The sequence below is a fragment of the Armigeres subalbatus genome, chromosome 2, assembly GCF_024139115.2.
Source record: "Armigeres subalbatus isolate Guangzhou_Male chromosome 2, GZ_Asu_2, whole genome shotgun sequence".
In the NCBI taxonomy this organism is placed as follows: domain Eukaryota; kingdom Metazoa; phylum Arthropoda; class Insecta; order Diptera; family Culicidae; genus Armigeres; species Armigeres subalbatus.
This window is the reverse complement of record NC_085140.1, coordinates 142,216,600-142,240,983: the sequence shown is the minus strand read 5'-3', so window position 1 is coordinate 142,240,983 and position 24,384 is coordinate 142,216,600. Positions and strand designations below refer to the sequence as shown.

The following is a 24,384-nucleotide window of genomic DNA, read 5'->3' as shown; positions in this document are numbered from 1 at the left end:
AAATGCGAGAAAGGCACCACCAACGCTAGGTGGATTAATATGAGTTTTTCCCATATAGTATGGCATATGTTGCAACTTTTATAGGCACAGAACTTTCATAAGAATTTAAAAAAAAAACTTTTGGTAAAATTTAATACACATTTATTATGAACATCGACTCAATAATTTCCTCAGTGTACATATCTGCATTTATTTTTAAATTGAACAGTTTGATGGTTATTTTCCCATGGTCATCTCATAGCTCTGATATTCATCCTAAGAAAAATAAAGCAACAAAAAAAAGTTTGTTTCATATTTTTGCGATTTTTTTTACAGCAGTTAGCACACATGTTAGCAAATATAAGCGACAAAATTGATGCAGTGAGATGGAAAACGGAACAGTTCTCCTACTTTATAGCCATCCTAATTGAGTTTTGACAGTTATTTGGAACAAAATGGATTTGGCGTCAATTTTTGTATAACAATAAGAATATCAAAGCTAAAAAACCGTTATCAAGGTCTCAACAAAAGAGATCACAACACCTACAGATGCCCAATGACCGGACACTGCCCCTGTAGATACCTTTTTCAAAAGATCGGAGCAATCTAATCCACAAATGGTCGTCTTTGTAACGGGGATAGAGGAACATCAGAACATCCCTTCTGCTATTTCAGTGCACTGATTTATAAAAAGTTTTTGGCAAGCCCTTTTTAGTAATAGTTGAGATTAGTTGTTATCAAGGTTATCTCAGTGACAAACATGTGACTGAAAGTTATATCACAATAGTGCTGAAATCTGGACACGGTGATCGTCGCCCGACAAGCAAGCACTATCAAACTGTCAAAACTTATCATACTCCGAAGCAAGGTTATTTTAAACCACAGAGAACATAATCATGAAACTGTTAAAAGATAACTAAAAGTTGAACGAATTTGTAAGATGGTTTGGAACCTATGCAAGCTCAAAGACGACCGTAGAAACTATTTCAACCTTTGTGTTCAATAATTATAAATGATTTCACGAAAAAGAAACAAATGTGGTACCTGTAGTTGGTCGAGTATGTCTTTAGAATGATTGGAACCTGATCCTAAAAACAGTTGAAATTATCGAAAAGATTGTCCAACTTACCTATTAGTCCGATGAAAGTGGAAAACATGCCCTCGAGTCGCTAACGGAGGTAGATAATGCTACTTCCCGTGTTGGTTGAGAGAGCACCCGGTGACGTGTTCTCTTCCTCCTGCGTTGTTGAATATGATTTGTTATTGTTGATAACGGCTGCTTGGGCGAGAAAAGAAAGGCCAAAACAAACACACATGAGACCGGTTGGCGCACAGCAAGCTATTCTGAATCAAGGCTTGAAAAAAAAAATCATTCCCAGATAGAAAATTGCTATTAGTAGAATCGGAAAGATTATTCAGGCACATTCCCGGTAAATGTAAAAATGCTAATCGTGATAAACAATTAAGGGGTAATTTGCCAAATATTGAATGACTCAAATTCCCGTCTATTGTGAGGCACACGTGTTCAACATTTTAGACGTTTGGCTATTTCCTCTATTAACAATGTATAACTGCTAGAATTATTGATGGCTGGTTTTATAATAAAAACCCACATTTTATTACTAGTGTTGTAATCGTTATCATATATGTGGTGGTTTTCAAAATTTAAAATTATTTTGAATTCTCTTCTGTTTTTAAACGTTTGATGAGCTCACATGAGTCATGTTTCGGAAACAATCATTCGAAGATCCTGGTTAATATCTCCGGGAATTTCTCAGGAGGTGTGTTGTTGACTCTACTCACCACTATCCTCGATGTATTCCCGTAATACGGTAGATGACTTTGACATAGTGTGTTACGGTGTAATATCTACCAAACAGAGTCCTAGCTTAATCAATTTTTTTAGCTGGGGCAATAAGTTGTGGTAATTAGGTAAGGATTCATCGTATTTAGTTCTCGCTACCAACAGCAGTAATAAATAACTTTACCCTGCAGATAGTTGAAACACTCGAATTTCCACCGTCAGTCAGTCAGAGCCGGTATGTCAGCGTGCGGAACAGTCATGATCATGACGGGCCGGGACGTCATATTGGCAATATCTTGAAACTGCAGCCGCTCGAAAAACAGTGTCTTAGCACCTTCTTTCGTAAAAAGCCGGAAGTCTTGCCGCTGTTTATCAATAGCTTCGAGCACACGACAGCAGCGTGCGGATTTTCCAATTTGGAGAACTTGAAGCGGTTACATGAATGTCTACAAAGGAGGCAGATGTTAATGGTGATCTGAGGAATCTATTCGGAAGCCCGAGAGAAATTGCGGAAGACGCTGCTGACAAATGTGAGAAATGCTGAGGGATGATCGGCTGGAGACCTTCATCAACTTCGGAAGTAATTGTGCGATAATTTTGAAGCTGCACAACTCAGAGACCATTTGAACAATCCGATGCTGGTACAGGAGTTGGTCGATAGGCTGCCACCAAGCTTACCAACTAGACTGGGTTCGGTTCAAGCGCGTAAAAGTAGACAGTCCGCTGAGGATGTTCACAAACTTTACCACTGAGATCGTTTCGGATGTGTCCGAGGTTACGGAGTTTACACTACTGTCAGTGAATGATTGAGCGCGTCCTGGGATAGAGAATCTCAGGAAGTAGTTTGTGCATGTGCATGACTTTCAACAGAAGCGTAGCGACAGATCGCGAAGCGAGGCAGTCAGTCGGCCGTGCTGGATCTGAGCGAATGGATCATCTTATCAGAAATTGCGATTAGTTCCGGCGAATAAATATTGCTGAGAGGCTTAGAGAAGTGGAGAGGCAGAAACTGTGGAAATATCTGTGCAATTGCAGAATGCGATATCTGACTACACGGAGATTTTCCGGATGATGCCGGTAACGCTAGGTACACGTTGGCAAGCGTCAATACAACACCGTCGCGTTCCTGGATGAAGGGTCGTCGGCGACTTTGGTCGATGATGTGGTTGCCAAACAATTGACAGCCGTTGATAGTAACGTGAACCGGGAACATCAACCGCTTCCCAACATCAACGAGTCCCGCTTAGTAGAGATGCTGATGTCAGCAAAGGGCTCAATGGAGAAATTTCTTCTGTTCAACACTCGAACAGTGTCGGAGCTACAGCTACCGAAACAGAATGTTCGATACGCAGAGATAGTGAAGCGGTACACGCAACTTGAAGACGTTACCGACCATTCTCGTCGGTTTGGATAACCTATACCTGTTTGCGCCGCTGGAATCGCGTATTGGTAGACCAAACAAACCGATCGCCGCGCGATCGAAGATGCGATATATGGATCCGAGAAACGAAAAGCAAGCGTTCATACATACCTGAATCTTTACTCTATCGTGCCCGAGAGCAATCAGGAGCTCCATGATTTGATGACGGAGCAGTATGTGTTGGAAGAGACGACAGTTGCAGCGTTCGCTGTTCCAGAACCGGCGGAAGAGAAGCGTGCTAGAGAAATTCTGGAGGCGACAACAAAGCGAATGGGCCATCGGTTTGAAACTGGGTTGCTATGGCTACGCGGAGAATGCATGCACTCGGTCGGAAATTATAAAAGAATCCAGCGCTGAAGGAGAATGTATGTCGGCAGATCGAGGACTACCAGCAGAAAGGATACGCGCACAAATCAATCGACGCTGAATTGATGGAGACTGCTCAATCTGTTGTGTGGAACCTGCCGTTGAACGGCGTCGTGATGAACCCCACGAAAGCCAGGCAAAGTGCGCCTGGTATGAGATGCAGCAGCATCGGTGTATGGCATTTCCCTGAACTCGGAGCTGCTGTCTAACTCCAATGCATTCCTACAAAAGATTGGCGCGCGAAGCGGTATGTCGGCAGTACACTTCAGCGAAGACAAGGCTGCAAAGTATGAACAAGTACTGGGCGTAGTATGCGATACAATCGAAGACGTCTTCTGTTTTGAGACCGCTTCGAAGTTCGAATGTTCCAAAGTTCTCCAAGGAGAAGAACGTTCCATCAAGCGAATAGTACTCAGCATAGTCATGACACAGTTTAATCCGGCCGGATTCCTTGCTCCAGAGTCCAGTTACCATCCTGTGTAAAATGCTGGAGATTTTGCAGACAATCGTAGGCAGTACTGTAACATGTCGTGATCGTCATAAGACAGAGAGCAAAGCGCCTTTTTCTACTTCAGGCGACCAAATGACAGAATCGTTGGTTCTTTGATCAATTTTGCATGAAAGGCAGCCATGAAAGGATGTTGTGCTTTATTTTAAAATTAAAATTTCTAAATAATTTTAACCCGTTTCGGTCTGACCTAGAAATCAAAATTGAAATAACCCGTGTAGGCTCATTTTTCGTCCGATTGCCATGAAATTTTCAGGGAAGAAGCGTCATCATGTATATTTTTTAGTTAGATTTGACCATGGTGCCAACCCGGCCGTATTTATTAAAGGGGGGTCCTGGGTCAGATGCAGTCAAAAACGGATCATTTTTTTAAAACCATTGATAAATGAACGAAAGTGACCAAAATGCTGATGCAAACGTGGTCAATCATCATTGACCAGCTTCAGAAGTTAGTTTTGATACAATTGAATCCCTGGGGTGGTGGACACTTTTCAAGTGGATACAACCCAGTCTTGCGACATATCAAACTTCATGGTTTTGGAAGACAATGCTAATAGATGAGTTTTTGGGAGGTTTTGGACACATTGGCCACATCCGGAAATGTTCCCGGGAGCCTGGTTCCCTCAAGAAAGTGGACAAATCCCGCCTAGCACCATAAACTCATCTTGCGACATGTCAAACTCCATGATTTTGGAAGACAAGCTCAATAGATGAATTTGTGAGAGATTTTGGACACATTGGCCACGTCCGGAAGTGTTCCCGGGAGCCTGGTTCCCTCAGGGAAGCGAACAAATTTCGATTAGCGCCGGAACCTATCTTGCGGTATGCCAAACTCCGTGATTTTGAAAGACAAGCTCAATAAATGAATTTCTGAAGTTTGATATGTCGTAAGACTGGGTTGTGTCCACTTGAAAAGTGTCCACAACCCCAGGGATACCCCAGGGAACCAGGTTCCCGGAACATCCGGAACTATGTCCTGGTGATTCAATTGTATCACAACTAACTTCTGATGCTGGTCAATGATGATTGACCACGTTTGCATCAGCATTCTGGTCACTTTCGTTTATTTATCAATGGTTTTAAAAAAATGACCCTTTTTTGACTGTATCTGACCCCCCCTTAAGGCTCTATAAACCGTAATCAATCCGATAATGACAATGATTTTATTCAAATCCGCACTAATACTAATACAGTTTTGAACTAAATTCAATATTTTGGGGCTATTTACGGACTTACCCTCTATCATAATATATTCATGGCATTTCCATATTAATTTTTCACTTATCAAAACTAGCAATTACTGAGAAATTGTTGGAAAAACGCTGAAAACTGCCTTTTTCCTAAATCGATATTCGTTTGTTCATCGAACGCATACTAACGTTCAAACGTTCGGATCGAACACATACACACTCACTTGATTTTTCACTGGATCTTTTCTCATTGTTTCCTTGATTTTATCACTCCTAAAACATATTCACTAACTGAGTTTCACATTTTTCGTTAACCTTGACTACCAATTAATTCACTTCACGCCCAAAAACTGTTGAAAACTGCTTTGCAAAAATCGAAGTGAGAGACAAATTTGACGACCGTATTGTGAATGCAATAAAATGCGGAAGACTCAAATTCACTAGCGCAATAAGTGAAATGGTGAGAACAAAATCTACGCGATGCAACTTCATTCAGTCCGAACAATACAACGTATACGCCAGCCAACACGCAAACAAAGATGTGCATACACAAGAAAATAATCATCTCTTCGCCGTTGCCAGATTTATTTATTGGAAAAAATCATTGCTGTTTGTCGGATTGAACAATAAAACCAAAAATAAATATTTAAACATGTTACGTAAGTTTCTATTACATTCCAAGTGGTGTATAAAAAAATTAAACCGATAAATACCCATATATTTGATACGCCATGAACATGTCTTATGATATAAAATAAACAATTCGTCAAGTCTGGCAACATTATGCATCAGCTGACATATTTTTACCACCCCATTTCCACCCACCCCAGTTGTAAACAACATTTTATTTATCGCTGCTGCACTTCTCCGTACCAATTGCATCACTATTACAAACAAGTGATACAGTCATCAATTTTCAAAACATTGTGATGGAGTCTTGAGCCATAATGAATCCGCCCGGATTGGCACAATTGTCAAATCATCAAATTCTGCGCCAAAAAATAGACATGATGACGCTTCTTCTCTGAAAATTTCATGGCAATCGGACGAAAAATGAGCCTACACGGGTTATTTCAATTTTGATTTCTAGGTCAGACCGAATCGGGTTAATAGATATATGCGAATAATAGTGACTAGCCGATAAATTAATCATATTTCTTTAATTCACCGAGTTGAAAGTGGTAATAAACACAAACATAAACCAGATATTGCACACTTTCATGCCCTGTCACGGGACAAGTATTTGTTGAGATTTTTGTAGCATGCCATTCATCCTTCGCGTTTTTATAGATATTGAAAGGGGCAGATATGTAAACATCGCGTGACATCTCTCATTTAAAATGAGAAATTCTAGTAAGATACACCGGGGCAAGTTGAAATGCGGGGTAAGTTGAAACGGAAGCTGTAATTCAGATTGGAAACGACCGAATGCCCTAATTTTTTTTTTCAACAAACTACTCGCCTTAACGCTCCTTCTGACTGCCATTCCCGAAAGATTGCAACTTTCAAAAGCAATCCCTGCCATTGTTTATTTTTCGCCCTTTGCAAAATCCAAACCAACTATTTGACGTGCCAATGAAACAGGTCTCAAAACGATGTTTGGAAGAGTTTTTTCATCAAATTTTCACGGTAGGTAATCAATCAATGTTGAATAAGCATAATGATTATGAAAAATCGATGAAAGATTCGTTTTAATTTTTGTTTTTTGGTTGTTTGATATTGCTCTGTATGTTCAACTCATCGGGGCAAATAGAAATGCGTGGTGCGGGGCAAGTTGAAACAACGATTCAAAACGTCACCCTCGCAATTAAAAGTTTTTTTTTTCAGAATCCAACATGGTCCGTAAATACAAACATTAGAAAAACATAAATTTATAGAAACATGCAAACTTCTAAACATAAATTTAATATTTTTCCGCCCAGTCCGTCATTAATGCACCCCTCCTACAATTTCCACTAGAATGAAAAGTGGTCATATTCAAACAGCAGTTTTGAGATTCTTAATCTACTGAGCACTGACTCTCAGAAAAATAAAACATAGAGTATGTAAACATTTCGTTAACTCCACCTTTCACTTCCCCAGCTGCCTATTTCTCTAATCGAAGAGTTTATGAGAGATATGGCTGGTTAATTAATGTGCATTTATGAGAAAGCGACAGCCGAATTAATCAACTGCGCAATATACATGTGAATCAAATAATGAAGCATCCTGAATAGTAATCCGAGTGGTCACCAGTAGGAGGAAATTAATTTGATAAATTTTCAGCGTAGTGCGTTCTCCAGAATTTGGTCTCTGAAAATACGCTTGTGGCTTTGTTGTACACTGCCCCAATTCGCATAGGAGTCCCATGTCATTTTCGCCGACTTGAGTAATTTCCCGTTGAATTTATCAAACTTGTTTTACATGGAGAAATCCAAAAAAAAATCTAATAAATTGAAAAACAAATGGTATCTTTCCAAAAAATTGACATTATATTCTTTATCCGTATTAATTGTCCCACAATTAAATGGACCATGCTTAAGTTTATTTCTGGTTAAGTTTAAGTTATAACCTGGAATCTGATTTTTATGAGAGTAAATATCAAGATGAGACAACATAAGTGGGATTTGTTTTCCAATTTCTAGAACAAAGCCTACTATTTTATCAGTTTTTCTTAAACAGGAGACAATTTTAAGCTAATTACTGAATGAAAATCAAAATTGTCAAAAACTTACATGGGACTCTTATGCGAATCCTGGCAGTATTATAGTCACCTTTACAACCTCGTGCTTCTTGGGTCTCACTGAGTACATACATTTTGTTATTAATACGGCAAAATTAGCTTACGCCTGAATATAACGCAGTGTTTCAACTTGCCCCGATTCGCGGGGCAAGTTGAAACGATGCATATAAAAAATAATTTAAATATAAAAAAATATTTATAAAAAAGTTTGTTAAGGTTGCTCATTTTTCATGTATAATATTTGGCCCGAACTAGCAAACACCGCAAACGGATTCAAAATATATCAAAGGGTGATTTTTTACAGCACTTCGAATTTCAACTTTGAAAAAACCGTTTCAACTTGCCCCTAAGGTACTTGGTGTACCTTACTGATCGTAGGCAATCGTAGAGACTGAGACATAGTCAACTATCGTCCCCTCATTAACGTGTCGCAACAGAACAACGATGTGGGCTAGGTGGATCAAGGAGTATGTGCCTTTGCTGAACCAGAGGTTCAAGTGGTTCGGCGAGTCAAGACCGTTGCAAGCAGGAGATTTGGTTTTACATCGTTGATGGTGCCAACCGGAAGTGTTGGGTTCACGGAGTGATTGAAGAACTCATCGTGTCCGGAGACGGAAGGGTCCATCAAGCGAGCGTACTAGCTCTGGAAATTGGCCGTGATGGAAGTTGAAGGAGGTAATCCTAAGCCGGAAGTGGCCTCCAGGGCAGAGTTACGGACCGGGGAATGTTCTGGCAACCCTGCCTAGACGCATCCGCGACACAACCAACATTTGGTAGATTAGGTAGATGTCAGCTAACAGCTGATATGATAGTGAGAGTGAGTGAGGGAATGCAAGCGAGGGAGAAAAATATACGTTGAAGAGGTAGACTAGAAAACCATAAAGAAATGGTCGAATTTAGTAAAGTGGTTTAATAGCGAGTCGAAGAAAATTTAAAAGGAGCATTGTTATTAAGTTAATAAGGAAATACTGAATCGAGGAAAATTGAATTTATTACGCAAAAGAAAAACATCAATATCAATAGTGAGCATTTTTGTTTTCTTCATAACTTTGCTTCCAAACGTTAAATTGCTTTGCAAAAACATCTGCCTTTCAGCTTGAAAAGTATTCTGTGTAGTCAATTTGTTGATTATATTTCAATAGTTCATGGGCCACCTAACGGAGCGGTATTTCACATTAGGGTCAGTTTTCACAGTAATTTGCATAAAAACTAACATCAAATTACATTCAAATTTGCTTTAAATTTAGGATTATTAAAATGGCAAATGCAATCTATTAAGCATTGGGGGGCGGCAAAAAAGTCAAAATTTGTATCACTCTTTTGATAATCCTTATAAATGTTGATATTTCCAAAACAGTTTCGTTTAATATCCGAAAGTCCGAACAGACCGCTTCCAGTTTTTTTCAGCCTACGAAAACCCCTTTCAAACGTTTCCTATCCAGGAATACATTATCGGATGGACTTAAAGCGGCGGACATCAGTTTTTTGCTCGATGTGTCCCGCTGTGCAGCGGAGGAGAAGATTGCATCAGTTCAGCGGACAATGAAAACCAACCAGCCCTCACCTTGAGAGAAAATAAAAATGCCATCCAACAGCTCAAGAACAATAAAGCAGCTGGTAAGGATGGTGTCGAAGTTGAACTCACGAAAATGAACCCAGGGAAACAGAGCAGCTACCGGAGGAGTTGCAGGAAGAGGTCAAATGCCCCATCGATAAGGTTTACCAGAACGATTACCATCCTAAATTCTGCCTACAAAGTTATATCGCAGATAATCTTCCGTCGTATATTCCCATTACTAAATGGGTTCGTGGGAAGTTATCAAGCCGGCTTCGTCAACGGCCGCTTGATAGCGTACCAGATCTAAGATCTATTTATACTGTACGGCAAATCCTTCATAAACACCGTGAATATCAAGCCGCACCACCTGTTTATCGATTTCAAGGAGGTTTACGATATATGTACATAATAGACCGCGTAGAGCTATAAAACATGAACAATTTGGACGAGAACAGGTTTCCCGGGAAGCTTACGAGACTGATCAAAGCAACGATGGATGGTGTGCAAAATTGTGTGAAGATTTCTGGCAAACACTCAGGTTCGTTCGAATCTCGCCGGACTACGACAAGGTGATAAGACTTGTTGCATATTGTTCAATGTTGTACCTACTTGAACGTATCTTGCGGAGAGCGGGGTGTAACAGTCGGGGATCGATTTTCAACAGATCCAGTCAATTTGTTTGTTTCGCTGATGACATGGACATTGTCGGCCAAACATTACGTAAAACGGGGATACTTTTGACGTTGTCGATGAATTCGTCTAAGTTGGATCCTTGCTAACGGCTGATAACAATGTGAGTAGTGAAATACGATTTTTTTTAAATATTGTGATTGATTTAGTGTTATCTGTTTAGATGTAAGCAAAATAAATGTAATAAAGGAATACAGTAGTATCCCGATTTTATCAAACCCTGATGAAATTTGAAATGATAAAATATGAAATATAGGGGCCTCCAGTAGACTTTCGAGCAAAAGCGTAGGATTGCCAATCCGGAGATGACGCGTTCGATTCTCGGTCCGGTCTATGATGTTTTTGCGTGGGAAACTTTCTCGACACCCTGGGCATAGTGTATCCATTGTACTTGCCACCAGTGGCGTTTCCCTAACCTCAATCTACCTGTGCACTGGACTTAAATTTAAGGAATTGGTGTGCGGAAATGCATAGAATAACTAGATGTTGATTAGTTTAAACGACTCTTCTTCTTCTTCTTCTCTTCTGTTGTGCTTGGACAGGTGACGTTTGACCATAAGTCCATCTGCTTCTTTAACGTCGATTTGACAGCCCACCCCTATGGCTGCGGATGCAGCAAAGTTGTTTCGGTCTCAGCAGGCGGGACAGCCGAATTTTTTCAGCCGTTGCCCTGCTACGTGTTTGTTTTGATTGTCAGGTTTCCTTCTTGGTTTAATTTGGAACTTCTTTATATTTTATTCATTGCTTCTGTTCGCTTTAAATCTTCAGTTGTGTTCTCTTCAGAAAATCAACAACTTCTCGAAGGATGCCAATATCCTTCGCTTCGAATAGCTGTTTCATAGACTGAAATCTACCAAAATTGTAGATTTGTCTTATTTGCTCGAATCGTTTGCAGTGTAGTACAACATGGTCTGCAGTTTCAGTCACGTTGCAGGTTTCGCAATTTGGACTATCTCGGAGTTTCATTTTGTGGAGCCAGTATTCACTGTAGTTGTGACCCGTTAGCAGTCTGTTCAGAGTTCTTGTTTCGACATTGTTCAGCGGTAAGTTGTAGTACTACGGTTCTTCTTTGAATTCTGGCTGTATGTCGAAAAATTTCCGCCCTTTTTCGTTAATAGCATATTCTTTATACCAATTGTTTGCCTTCTGTTTTTTTATTTGCAGCAGCCGTAGATATGCATCTTTCAGCAATATTGGATGTTCAAGTAGTTCTCCGTGTTGCGCTCCATGTTTGGCCAAGGAATCGGCCAAATCGTTGCCTTTGATATCGATATGGCTGGGAATCCACTGGATGTCGACCTTCCATTTCCTACATATTTGGATGATCTCGTCGGTCATCTGGCTTCGTTCCGGTTGCTTTTGGCTTTGCTCTAGCATCATACAGGACGACAATGAATCCGTCAGGATCACCGCGTTCTTCAACTGTCCTTTACTTATTTCTTCTGTGGCGACTTTTATCGCTACCATTTCGGCAGTCATTATCGATGTTTGGTGTTCCAGCCTCAACGCTATTCTTTTGTTGGTAGACTCCACGTAGACTCCTATCCCGCAAGTATCGTCCCACATCGATGCGTCTGTGAAATTTTTTATTCTGGATCTGTATTTTCCATTGAGCATTCCTAACACCATTTGCTTCATCATCTTGGGGTTAGCATTCTGCTTTTTGAAAGTAGCTCCCACGTTTGTGTTGATTTCGATATCCTCTACATCCGCATGTTCTCTTACTCTTCGAATAGGGCTGATGATTTTAAATGTATGTACATGTTCCAGATATTGTTTTTCCATGTACGTTAGTCTTCCTTCGTCCCCTTCGTATTCTTCGATGTCTAGCAGTTGTTCGTGAATCGGGCTTCGATACGCTACAATCTTGGCGATCTCTCTGCACGCTATATATTCACTTCTAATGTTCCATGGCTCTTGACTTGCTACAGCTAGTAAAGAGTTCAGTGGAGTAGTTTTACTGCACCCAGTAACTTTACGCAGGCACGAATTGATGAGAGTTTGTATCGTCTTTTTGTTCGTCACAGATGCGTTATTGATCACGGATGATCCATATTCAATACAGCTTCTGACCAGTGCATTGTAGACTAAATTCATCGTCTGTGGATGACCGCCGCTTCGTATACTACTGATAACTTTCAGCATTTTTAGCCGTTCTTGAATCTTTTGTTTGACAGTCCGTATGTGTCCGCCAAATCCTAGGAATCTATCGATTTGTAGTCCGAGATATCTGTGACTGTTGACCATCTCTATCTCTACGTTGTTGATTCTAACGTTTATCGTATTGTTTCCTCCGTGGAATAAGACTACCTTGGTCTTGTCCGGATTGATGTCCAAATTCAGATCTTGTGCTTTTCGTGCAAACTGGTTTAATTGGTGTTGCATCTTCTGGTTTACCATCTCAACGGATTTCGCTCTGACCATCAGGGCGAAATCATCAGCGAATTGCACCAATATTACACCTGATTCGTCAACCGTATGTAGCTCTGTCGTGTATATGTTGAACAGAGATGGAGACATAACGTCGCCCTGTGGAAGCCCGTTGCTTCAAGACTTTTTCACCAACTTTCATCTCCACTTTCCTGTTTTTCAAGAATGATGAAACCCAGATAAATAGTTCAGGCGGAAACATCATCTCTTGCATGATTTCTTCTAGACGATCGGTTCGCACTGCGTTATATGCGTTTTTTAAGTCCAAAAATGTCACAGCCGTGATGAAACCTTCTCTTTTGTGTTGCTTGATTGCGTTGACTACGTAATTAACACAGGTTGATGTTGAAACATTTCGCCTGAACCCAAAGGAGAGCCTTGGCAATATGTTTCTGTCGGCCACATGTTGTTGTATTTTCTCTAATACAGCTGTATCTTGGTTATGGTAGGGATCAGTGCCATCGGCCTTTTTTCTTGTACTGTTCCTTGCCTTGGTCGCGTCCCGGTTTTGGTATAGCAACGATTTTATCTTCCTTCAGTTGATGTGTTAGTGTGCCTGATATAAACATTTGATTTATCTGTTCTAGGATGACTTCTCTTACTTCCGGTTTTATTTGCTTAAGCATACCATAAGTAATCATGTCCCCAGATGGTGCTGATTTCGCGTTTTTTGTTGCTAATATTTTGTTCCATTTATCTGCGTCCATCAGGTTGTATCTACAAACCGGTCCATACGATATTGGAACTTCGATGTCTACATCGTTTGCTCCTACGTGTAGATCCAAAAAGTCTGTCGCCATTTGTTCGTCTTCTTGGATCGGATTGTTGACTCTTCTTTTGCTTCTTTTTCCCGATATTCGAGAAATTTTATTCCACAAAACCTTCGAGCTTGTTTGTGGGTCGATCGTTTCCGCTAGTTCTTCTATCTGCCGTTTGACTCCTTCGTTTTTTTAATCTGGTGAAAGTTGCCGAACATTTTTTGACCTCTATAGCGTTTTCTATTGTGCTTCGTTCGTGGAACCTCTTGGCCGCCTCCATCTTATCCTTCCATGCCCTCTCCACCGTATCATTCCACCAAGACTTGGGTGTGTATCTGCTAGGTTTTTTATTCTTTCTGACACATTGCTTAATTTTTCCTCTGAGCTCCTCGAAACTGTTGATGTCATCTCTGTTCCAGCTGGAGACCTCTTCGAATACTTTTTTGTGATTCAAAAAGGTTGGTCTGGAATTTTTGTCCGGTTCGTCCAAATTCGTTTCGATTAGCACATGTTCACTTCTTCCAATGTGTTTATGAATAACTTTCCATTCCAGACGTGAAAAAAGTCCTGCCGAGCAAAATGTTAAATCGATAGCCGTCGCTTGTTTTGTGGTGTCTAGTGGAATGAAAGTTTTTGATCCATCATTCATCAATATGAAGTTTGAATCATTTATGGCGTCTAGTAGAATTGCTCCTTTCCTATCGCTGTAGCTGTTACCCCATTGGATGTGGTGACAATTGAAGTCACCAGCAATGATCACTCTATTGCATCGCTCCAATTGTACCAGTATCGAGTTGATTTCCGTTTCGAATGAGTTAGCCGCCATCGATGGTGCCGCATAAATACCGATGATTACAATATCCAAACGTAAAATTTTTACAGCGACTATTTGAATCTGCTCCGACTGCACTGTGATGTCCATCTGTTGGTAGTTGTATTTGTGTTGCACATATACTCCAACTCCTCCATAGTTGTCTGGTCTTGCTGCTAATATTTGATGGTAGCCGTTTATCCTGTATTCCCGATTGCTTTCCTCACCTAGTTTTGTCCACGTTTCCGAGAACACTCCAATTTCAAATTGCTTTTCGTTCAATACTCGCATTATTTCATCCTTATTCTTTTTTAAACTCTGAACATTAGCTTGTACTACACGCATTTTTATTTGGTTGTTTACATATTGTTTTTTTTTTTTTTTTTTTTTTGCTATTCTAGTTCTAGGGTGGGCTGTTGATTGTGCGTTGCTCCGGGTGTTTGTTGTTGCTTTGCTGCTTCACGTAGTTGGTTCTTCCACTTATCTGCTTCCGTGACCTTGAACTTATTGAATAAGGCCACACCATTCACTTGATTCATTTCGTCCGTTCGTTTTTTTTCTCCTGCATTATCACAACTTGGTCCGCGATGTTTGTCGATCTTTCGTAATCTCCGGAGCGTTTCCTCGGCCGAGTGGGTAGAGTGGTGCGTGTTCTGTACTTCCCTGCTGTCATGGTTGCAAACGATTCTGCTGGCGTCGGCTCCTGGGTGCCTTCGACCAGTGCTTCATAGTAGTTACGTGTTTGGATGGGGTACTGTTCCACTGCTTCAATCGCGGTTAGATTCGTACGTGCCATGATCGCTTGCACATTGTTTTGCCTTGTACGTTCCGGGCAACTGATATCCGTAGTCTTATGCTCCACACGGCAATACAAGCACCTTTTGGGTTGTTTGCACTCATTGAAGTCTTCTTCGTTGTCATGTGATCTTGAACAGTTGTTGCATCTCCGCTTGCTTTTGCAGTTTGTGGCCAGGTGATTATACCGAAGGCAGTTGTGGCATAGCACTGTTTTTCGATAAAAGGCTCTGACGCCCACTGAGCAGCAGAAAATTCTGACACGCTCAGGAAGCCTGGGTGCTCGGAATGTAACGCTTACTCGCATTGTTGGTTCCTTCTTGCCATTTACGTGCCGATTCATGCGATAAACTGTCATGATTTGGTATTCGCACTCCATTTCTTCTGCAATCTTTTCTTCAGAGATGTCGATTGGCACACCGGCGATCACACCTGTGACCGACACTAGGTGTCGTGGGATGTAGGCTCGATAATTCTTGTCTTTCAAATTGGCATCCGTTGTCAGTCTATTCGCAATTTGGTAGTTGTTGACGTAGACCATTAGTTTGTTCCTTCCAACCTGTTTCATTTCGGTGATGTGAGTTTTGTAAATTGGCATTCGCCGCAGTGCGCAAGCTAGTGACAATTTGTTTATTTTCAAGTTTCCATTCTGCGTGTCAATCAGTTCAACCATAACACGAAACGGTCCTTTGTCACCGTTTTCGTATTGGTAGTTGATCTTCGGTTTGTCTTGTCGTGTATTTTGCGTTGTGTTCCCGTTGGTATCCATGGATGTACCGGATTGCATCATCTTTTCATTTCTGTTCTCCGCCATTTTATTTTCTTTTGATCACCTCACTATCCGCCATTTTGATTCTCCGCGTGGGTTTTTTTTCCACTGGTACACTTGCACTAGTTAGCGTCCTATCGCACTTCAATCACACTGTACACTGTATATTTAGTTACTACTTCTCTTTAGTTATTACTATTATCACTGGTAATTAAGTATAGATTCCTTTTCCTTGATTAATGTGATTTTTATCACCGCGAGAAACTCTCTTGAGACACTCTCACGCTTAAAGTAAATTACACATCGCATGAATAATTTTCACACATGACGACGATGACACGAGAGAATAGCAATCTGTGTGAAAATTATGTGTAAGACATGCACAGTCGCTGTGTAATGTCTTTTATTATTTTAATATGTGTAAGAAACTTTGCTTCGAACTGTCAAGTCCATTTTGACCGCCATGATGGCGGTTGCGTCCGGCATGCACCGCAACGTAAATTACTTTTTCTGTGGATTTTCGTTATGTTTCGATACGATACAACTAAAATGTGCGACTATAAACATCGCACTTTAGTTTGGTCATATCGAAACAAATGGGGACTCCTCTGAAATAGTATAAAAATGTTTCGATAATTTTCAATTTACATAAAAAAATTTAATTGAGGTTAGGTCCGTTTTCCGACCGCTCTCTCACTGTGTGAAATGAACTCATCGGAAATCGTTCACCGTCAATTACACTAAAATGAGTAACATGGCAGTTACTCATAATATGTGTTGTTCCAGGTTAGGCCCGTTTTGTGTGAACGAAACACAAAATTGTGTGAATGACTTTAAGCGTGCTCTACAGAAAACGCGTGTTGTCACTCCGACCTCTCGTTTTCGAATCGTTTAAACGACTCTAATAATTTTATTTTCCATTTGGGCTGTCAAAATATCAGAATTTTCATTTTTTGGGTCAGTGCACAGGTAAAAAGTGAGGTTACGCGACGCCACTGCTTGCCACACAAGATACATACTCATGCAAAGGCGGGCATAGAAAAGCTTTTAATTAATAACTGAGGAAATTCTAATAGAAGTCTTTCAGTTGCAATGTAGAGCCATTGAAGAATAAGAGTCGGAAATGTGAAAAAATAGGATTTTTTTTAAATTTCAATTTTCAAATTCATTTCACAAATTTTAATAAGCTTATGACTCGTAAAAGCAGGAACTCAGAAATGATTCGTAATAAATCACAGGCGGTAAAAAGTATTTCATGAAAATCAATGTTGTTTGCAGTATTATTTACGAAAATAAAAAGAACGATCTGGTCGAAAACGTAATAAAATCGGGGGTAGACAAAATTGGATCAACACTGTATTATGTAGGCCCCCTGCTTAGTTTCCATCGCATTTTTTTTAAAGGAAGATGTATATGAAAATATAAACTGAAGTCGATGATGATGACTTCCAAATGTGTAAGTGTAGATTATTAAAATTTGTTCCATAACGCTGAAAAAATAGTTTAAAATATATTACAGTTAGAAAATCAAGGACGTTTCTATTCTCTTCAAGAACGTAACAAAACCATAATGTTCAACGTTATTATGAGAATCAAAATCTCACAATGGATTTGCAAAGAAAAATGTTTATATAACGTTCTAAAATATGGATCCACTCTAGGAGAATGCAACGTATTCAGTAACCTAAACATTGTGAAGAGGAAACCCGTAGAACTCGATAAGCAAAGTGCGAGCATAAACACATTAGCGCCAATTCTTCGATGATCGCTCCACGTTGCTGACGAGTAGTTGAAGCTATAGTAGAGGTGGGGTTGTTTCTAAAGTGATGTTTTTCTTGTTTTCTTTCTATCGGAATCGATGTGTATGCAACCAATAATGTCGCTGTAATGTTGGAGCGCTGAGAGCGCTGGAGTTGTAACTCTCTCGCTTTTGCTCAGTTTTTCGGGTTTTAATTACACCTCCATCGGCAATGGCTTTCTGACTTGTTAGTTATATTTTCAAAAGAAAAGAGGGTGCACTAAGTAAAGCGATGGTGGTAATGATTTTCGGTGGGATTTATCCTGTTGAGCCCTATCAAGCAAAAGAACAAAAAATAACGTCTTCTCTCCAAACTATTTCTATCAGTCAGGAAATCGCGAATGAAAGAAAACAAATATCTCGCTGTGTGTTTCGCTCCACACATAGATACATAAAATATTGCGATCTTTTGCTTCGTCCCTTGGCTATGGTCAATGACAGTTTCTAGGTGTTAAACCCCTGGTCTCATACATTCTACAAATAGCATATGAAAAAAAAACAGGAAAGGGCAATTGTTACGAATTAAGAAAGATACTCATATTCTATTAAAAAAAAGACATAATATTATTAAATACTCCTATCGACATTTAAAAACATTCCAAGCGTTTTTTTTACAAAATAGGTATACAAAAAAAAGCGTAATAAGCGATGGATTGCTTAAGAATAGTGTTTTCTAGCTACGAAAGTGTTGAACGATCAAACGCCCCGACCCACACTTTATAGATATCCATACAGACTCGCCCCCCCACACTTCGAAACTCTGGAACTGCTTATGCATATGCATGAAAGATTTCTCTTCGCGCTGCCCGTTTTGATTTGATCCAACTAGATATACAATCAACATCGTACATCGTCAGCAGCATAAAACGTCAAAATGGAAGCACAACACCGAAATATTTTGAGCATTTCTTCTCGGGAACAACATCGATCCACTCCAACTGAAGTGGAAAATTCCTTCACTTCCGGACTGTGGCATCAATTACCATAGTGAAATCCAAAACGTAATAACAATTTCCTTTCCTATACGAATGAGAAAAATCAAATTCACCTTATGATTTGGATCCAGACAACTCCACAACGGGCCCACTTAGGAAGTGGCCAGTATTTTCGAGTTCCTCCAGCGTCAATATTCTTTTCGTAATCCTGCGCGGGAAATTCGAACTAAATTATCTTTTTCGCTGATTGGATTTCACACCGAAGACACTTCCACATTTGGTACAAGAGAAGAAAAAAAATAACACTAAGCCCACTTCGACTGCCGTTTTTTTACTTCCACCAAGTGGGGCTACTGCTATGTTGGGTGCTCCTGTCTTGCTGTTGGTGCTGGTTGACCAGTGGAACGCGTTTAGCTGCCTTGCGTCCGGCCAATCGGTATGCTTCGTTCAGTTACGTATTGCTGAGCTTGTGAAACTGCCTGGTTCAATGCGACTCGACTGGGCAATCTACAGAACAAAACCAGCCGGCGACCCTCGAAACATTCAGGGGACTTCATGGCCGGGCTGGTAACGGCGGCAGTGAGGTGTCTTTCGAGTTCCCAGGAGAAAAAGCACAGCAAGAAATGACAAGCGAAAGTCCAGGAAACCGGAAACGTCACGCACATTCCGGTGAACGAATCCCCCTCCGCGTGGATCAGCTCCTGGAGCACCGGCGGGCTAAATTCTCCAGTCAACACGAAGGCTACAACCATGCGCAGCGCGTCGAGCGTCATCGGGTGACAGAATGTCATCAGTTCAAGGGTGCGACTTTGGACGAACGCTGGAAACTTTTCACTGAAGGGTTTATGTCGGACGTGCCTGAATAACCACGGCAAATGGCCTTCGTTCATGAATGGAGTCGAAGGTTGTAGGCAAAAGCACAACACCCTCCTACACACCTCAATCCCCCTCGGGAAACGTAGGAATGTCAGCGTCACGTGTTGTCGGACGATTTAAATGGCCACTCTTTCGCATCGTGCCCATCGTTCTTTTCAGCATCTCCTCCCAACCAATATTCGCTTTTCATCGATGAGGGCTCTTCCTACACTCTGTTGGAGGAATCAGTCGCAAGCATAGAGTCAGAGGTCAGCTAGAGCCACTAACACTCCAATGGACCGGCAACGTACAGGAAAGAGGCGAAATCACACCGTGTCCAGGTCGAAATCGAAGGGTTCCAATCGCGCACAAGCTGGTGGATGCTCGACGGTCAGCCGGCTTCTTACTTCAATCTCTGAAATGGGGAACTGGCTCATCGGTTTCTCACCTTCGTGGTCTTCCCTGGAGGACTACGAACTCGTCAACCTAAGTTGCTGATAGGCTGAACAATCTCAGACTGTCGTCCCGCTGAAGCTGCGAAGGAGGACCGAAGGATCCGATCGGGGCGAAATGTAGACTTGGGTGGAGCATCTTGGCTGCATACCCGGTCAGCCGCCGCAACGGCAATCGTTAGCTTTCATGTCGGGCGGTATCTGATCCGGATCGAGAGTTGAACGAACAGCTACGTGACTACTTCCTGGACTGCAGGCGTTTCGCCTCGGAGATTCCGAGTCGGAAGAAGAGCGTGCTAGACGGCTGCTGGTGGACACAACGCGCCGCGTTCCCTCTGGATCGGGGTACGAAACCGGACTGCTTTGGAGAGCGGACGATCCAGTTTTCCGATAGCTACCCCATGGCTGTACGTCGGTTGGGCGCTAGAGCGAAAGCTGCGCAGAATCCAGTGGAACGACAGGTGCGAGACAGATCGTGGACGAGCGTAAGGGATACGCCCACAAAGCAAGCCTGGCTGAACTGGTCCGTAGCAGCTGAACAAGTCTGGATCTCCGTTGGGCGTCGTTACGAACGAAAACCCGGCAAGGTGCGGCTAATCTGGGATGCAGCAGCCAAAAGAACAACGTTTCCTTCAACTCCAAGCTGCTCAGGCCCGGACCTACTGTCCCCTTCCGCAAGTTCTCCGTCGGCCAGTTTCCAGTCGCCGTGTGGAGATATCATGGAGATGTTCCACCAAATAAAGATTCGAGCACCCGACTGCCAGTCGCAGGTTTCTGTTCCGCGACAACCCGTCGGATCCACCTAGGGTGTATGTGATGGACGTCGCCAGTTTGGTTCGACCTGTTCTCCAACCTCTGCACAGTATGTCAAAACCTCAACGCGGAAGAGTGTTCAGGCGAATATCCGCGGGCGGCCGCGGCTATCAAAACGCCACTACGTGGATGACTACCTGGACAGCTTCGAGACAGTCCAGGAGGCGATCGAGTTCAACGAGGTTGTTGGTCCACTCTCTGGCTAGTTTCACGCTGCGTCACTTCGTCAACGAAGCAGGTGTTCTCAGGGAATCGGTGCGACATGCGTGAGCCGAAGAACCTGGACCTAGAACGAGGAGAAAAGCTGGAATCGGTGCTCGGCATGAAGTGGATTCCATTCGACGATGTCTTCGTGTACATGTTCGGCCTGAGGGAAGATCTCAGTCCATACTGCCAGGCATACATTCCAACAAAGAGGGAAATCGCCAGGATTGTGATGCTTGTTCGACCCTCTCGGTTCATCGCCTTCTTCCTCTGGTAAAATTCTGTTACAAGACATTTGGGCGAAAGGAACGGAGTGGATCAACAGATACCGGAGGACATATATGAGCGGTGGCAGCAGTGGTCAAATCTCTTCGGACGACTGAGTGAGCTTCGCATTCCTCGGTGCTATTTCCTCGCCCTTCCTGCAAGTTCGACGGTCTTCAAGTACATCTATTTGTCGACGCCAGCGAGTCAGCATTCGCCTGCGCATGCACTTTCGCCTGGAGACAGAACATGGTATACAAGTGCTCGTCGGCGCCAAGACCAAAATGCTCCGCTAAAAACGCTCTCTATCCCTAGACTCGAGCTGAAAGCAGCCGTCCTCGGCGTTCGACTTTAAGAACCATCCAGAACCAGCACAGTTTCACGATCAGCCGTCGCTTCTGCTGGAGTGATTCGGGTACGGTACTTGCGTGGATTCGCTCCCATGATCGGGCGCTTTCACAAGTTTGCGCCGTCCGCGTCGTAGTCCTGACTTCACAGAGCAACGTGAGTGGAGGTGGGTGCCTACGAAGCTCAACGTCGATCTAGCTACCAAGTGGGGATCTAGTCCGCAGTTAACCATGGACAGCCTTGGTTCCGGGCCAACCTTCCTCAAAGACCCTGAAGGACTGGCCGCAACAACGAACGATCCTTCAACTGACGAAGAGCTACGACCTGCACACTTTCTCTTTGCACATTTCGATCCGATTGTGGATTTAGCTCGGTTTAGCAGTTGGACCAAATTACACCGTGCAACGCCTACGTACTGCGTTTCGTCGACCATTCGCAGAAGAAGCGAGACTTGCGTTGGGCTTGGCGTTCTCAACAGTGACAAACTACGCGAGCAGAAGAAATTCTGTGGAAGTTAGCAAGTCGAGGCCTACCCTGATGAAGTCGCCGTTCTCGCTACATCTCAAGGTCCGCCGTCCGCCGCGTCGTGGTGAAGAAGTCCAGCAATATCTCTCGAAATGGCCTTTCATTGACGAGAGGAATTCTGCGGAGTCGTGGTCGAATCGAAGCTGCCCCGTAGCGATGGAAGCGAAGTTTCCTGTAATTCTCCCAAGCAGCATGCGATCACTTTCTTCATCGTTGACTGGTTCCACCGCGTTCCGTCACGCCAACCGAGGACGGTTGTTAATGAATTCGCCAGCGCTTCGATATCCCGATGCTAAGAAGATTGGTGGATAAGGTAGCTGGTAACTGCGTAGTGTGCCGCATCGCAAAGTCGGCTCCAAAACCACCTGCGATGGCTCCGCTTCCCGAAATGCGTCTGGCGCTTCAACCAACCGTTCACGTTCACCGGTTGGACTTATTCGAGTGCTCGTCAAGATAGGCCGAAGCAACGTCAAGTGGGTGGCCCTATTCACCTGCCACTACCAGAGCAATCCATCTGGAGCTGGTACACTCTGAGCACGGAGTCATGTATCATGGCTGTTCAACGCTTCGTTTCCGCCGCGGACTTAGGGAATTCTGGACGAACAATGCCACATGTTTCAAGGAAGCAACAGAGTTGAACAAGCTTACCGAAGAAACGAAGAAGCCCAGAGGAAGTTCACCACAGCGCAGACAACCTGGAAGTTCATCCCACCGCTACTCCGCACATGTGGAGCGTGGGAAGACTGCGTTCAGTTAAGGTGGCGATCGGGGCAATAAAATGGACCAGCAGACCGAACGACGAAACGTTGGAAACGATTCTGCTCAGGCGGAGGCAATGATCAATTCTAGACCTCGACCTACGTTCCGCTTGAGTCTGCAGATCAAGAGGCCTGACGCAACCCTTTTGTTGGGCAATTCCTCTGGAATGAAATTCCTGGCTCAGGAGAACTTGGACGTTCGTTCGACTCTTCAGCAGCTGGAAGCTACCAGGTACATCACCGGCGAGTTCTGGAATCGGTGGCTGAAAGAATATCTGCCGGTCATCACGCGCAGATGTAAGTGGTTCCAGGACGTCAAAGATATCGTGGGAGACCTGGTCTTGGTGGTGGATGAAGGCAAGAACCAGTGTTCGCGGCGAGTCGAAGGGTCTACCCGGACGAGATGGTAGAGTGCGCAAGCTTTGTCCGAACATCGACGAGCGTTATCCGAAGAGCAGCCGTGAAGCTAGTGTTCTAGATGTCGTGGAGGAACGTAAACCTCTCCTGGAGTTTCGGATGTCCCTGATCCTCACCAAGGTTTACGGGCGGGGGTATGTGCCGACAAGACCTCTCGTTTCGGTAACCCAGGCCGGCACAGCGCTATGCTTCCCGATGACAGTGCGCAAGAAGAGAAAATTGATGTACTGACGGAGAAACGTCAGCAAGCTGATGAAAACAAAAATAAGCAGATTTGCACCGTCATCAGAGCTAAACCAAAAGAGTGCAAAGAATTATTAGTGAAATTTATTATTCCAAATAGTTATAGTCTGAATGCAAATGAAAATTGCAAATGAAAATTTAGTTCACGCTTTCGTGTTAAATTCATTAATATTGTATATTTAAGTAGTTGTGAATTGTGTTGCCTAAAATTTATATGATGAATTGTGTATCTAACGATTTTATTATTGCGATCGATCGATTTATCGAATAACCCAGACTTGCTTGCGCAAAATATAACGGTCACTTATAAGAAGTCTATAGTAGGGCCTTTTCAAACTAAATTTAAATAATAGCTAAATAAAACTATCTCTATTTGCTTAAAGCTAACCTTCAAAAGAAACAGTGTTGCTATCGAGAGTTGGCGCTACCTAACCCCACTAGCTGAGTCCGTGTCAACGTTAACATAAAACCTTCAAATCCAAGGAATGTAGCGTATTCTATGCTGTACGATGATGTGTCCTTATTAAACCAGAAGCCTTGACAATGGTGTTCCACACAGCTCATCTTTTCCAGTGGAAACGACCTGACCTCCTGTTGAAGAGAAAGAAATTCTGACCATTTAACCATGGAATCATGCACACATCAAGTCTTCATGCACAGCTACTACATAACCCACATCAGGCTATTGTTGCTGCTCATCTGAAGGAGAATATGACCAAGCTTTGAAGTCTCAACGCAAACAGCACAGTTGTCGTACGAGGACAAAATATTACACAGAAGTTTACGACAACAGTGATCAACACCTGCTTATCTGTCTCCATGGAACTACGCATGCTCCTTAGAAGAAGAAGATACTGTCTGACCGTTCAGCCATGGGGACTCGTACATCTCTGCTACTCGTACGCAACGAACAAATGAACATCCATAGATGCTGAAACCTAAGGATTAGCTGCGTCCATCATCTGATGTTAA

The 24,384-nt window shown here is 42.6% G+C and overlaps 2 protein-coding genes across 2 annotated transcripts in view; both read right to left on the bottom strand.

Moving 5' to 3' along the window:
• LOC134210922 (serine/arginine repetitive matrix protein 2-like) overlaps positions 1–18,959 on the bottom strand; it is a 54,521-nt gene extending 35,562 nt beyond the window's left edge. The window contains 2 exon segments of the mRNA XM_062687359.1: positions 1,109–1,255; positions 18,647–18,959. Coding sequence (XP_062543343.1) covers positions 1,109–1,136 — 28 coding nt within the window. The 5' untranslated portion in view covers positions 1,137–1,255; positions 18,647–18,959.
• LOC134209282 (uncharacterized) lies at positions 11,294–12,757 on the bottom strand. Its single transcript, XM_062685279.1, has one exon. The coding sequence runs from the start codon at positions 12,755–12,757 to the stop codon at positions 11,294–11,296; it is 1,464 nt and encodes a 487-aa protein (XP_062541263.1).
• Positions 18,960–24,384: the final 5,425 nt, after the last annotated feature.

Bases quoted from the DNA above. Each gene is read 5' to 3' on its own strand.
- LOC134209282 (XM_062685279.1), bottom strand. From the start codon at position 12,757: ATGTCTCCATCTCTGTTCAACATATACACGACAGAGCTACATACGGTT.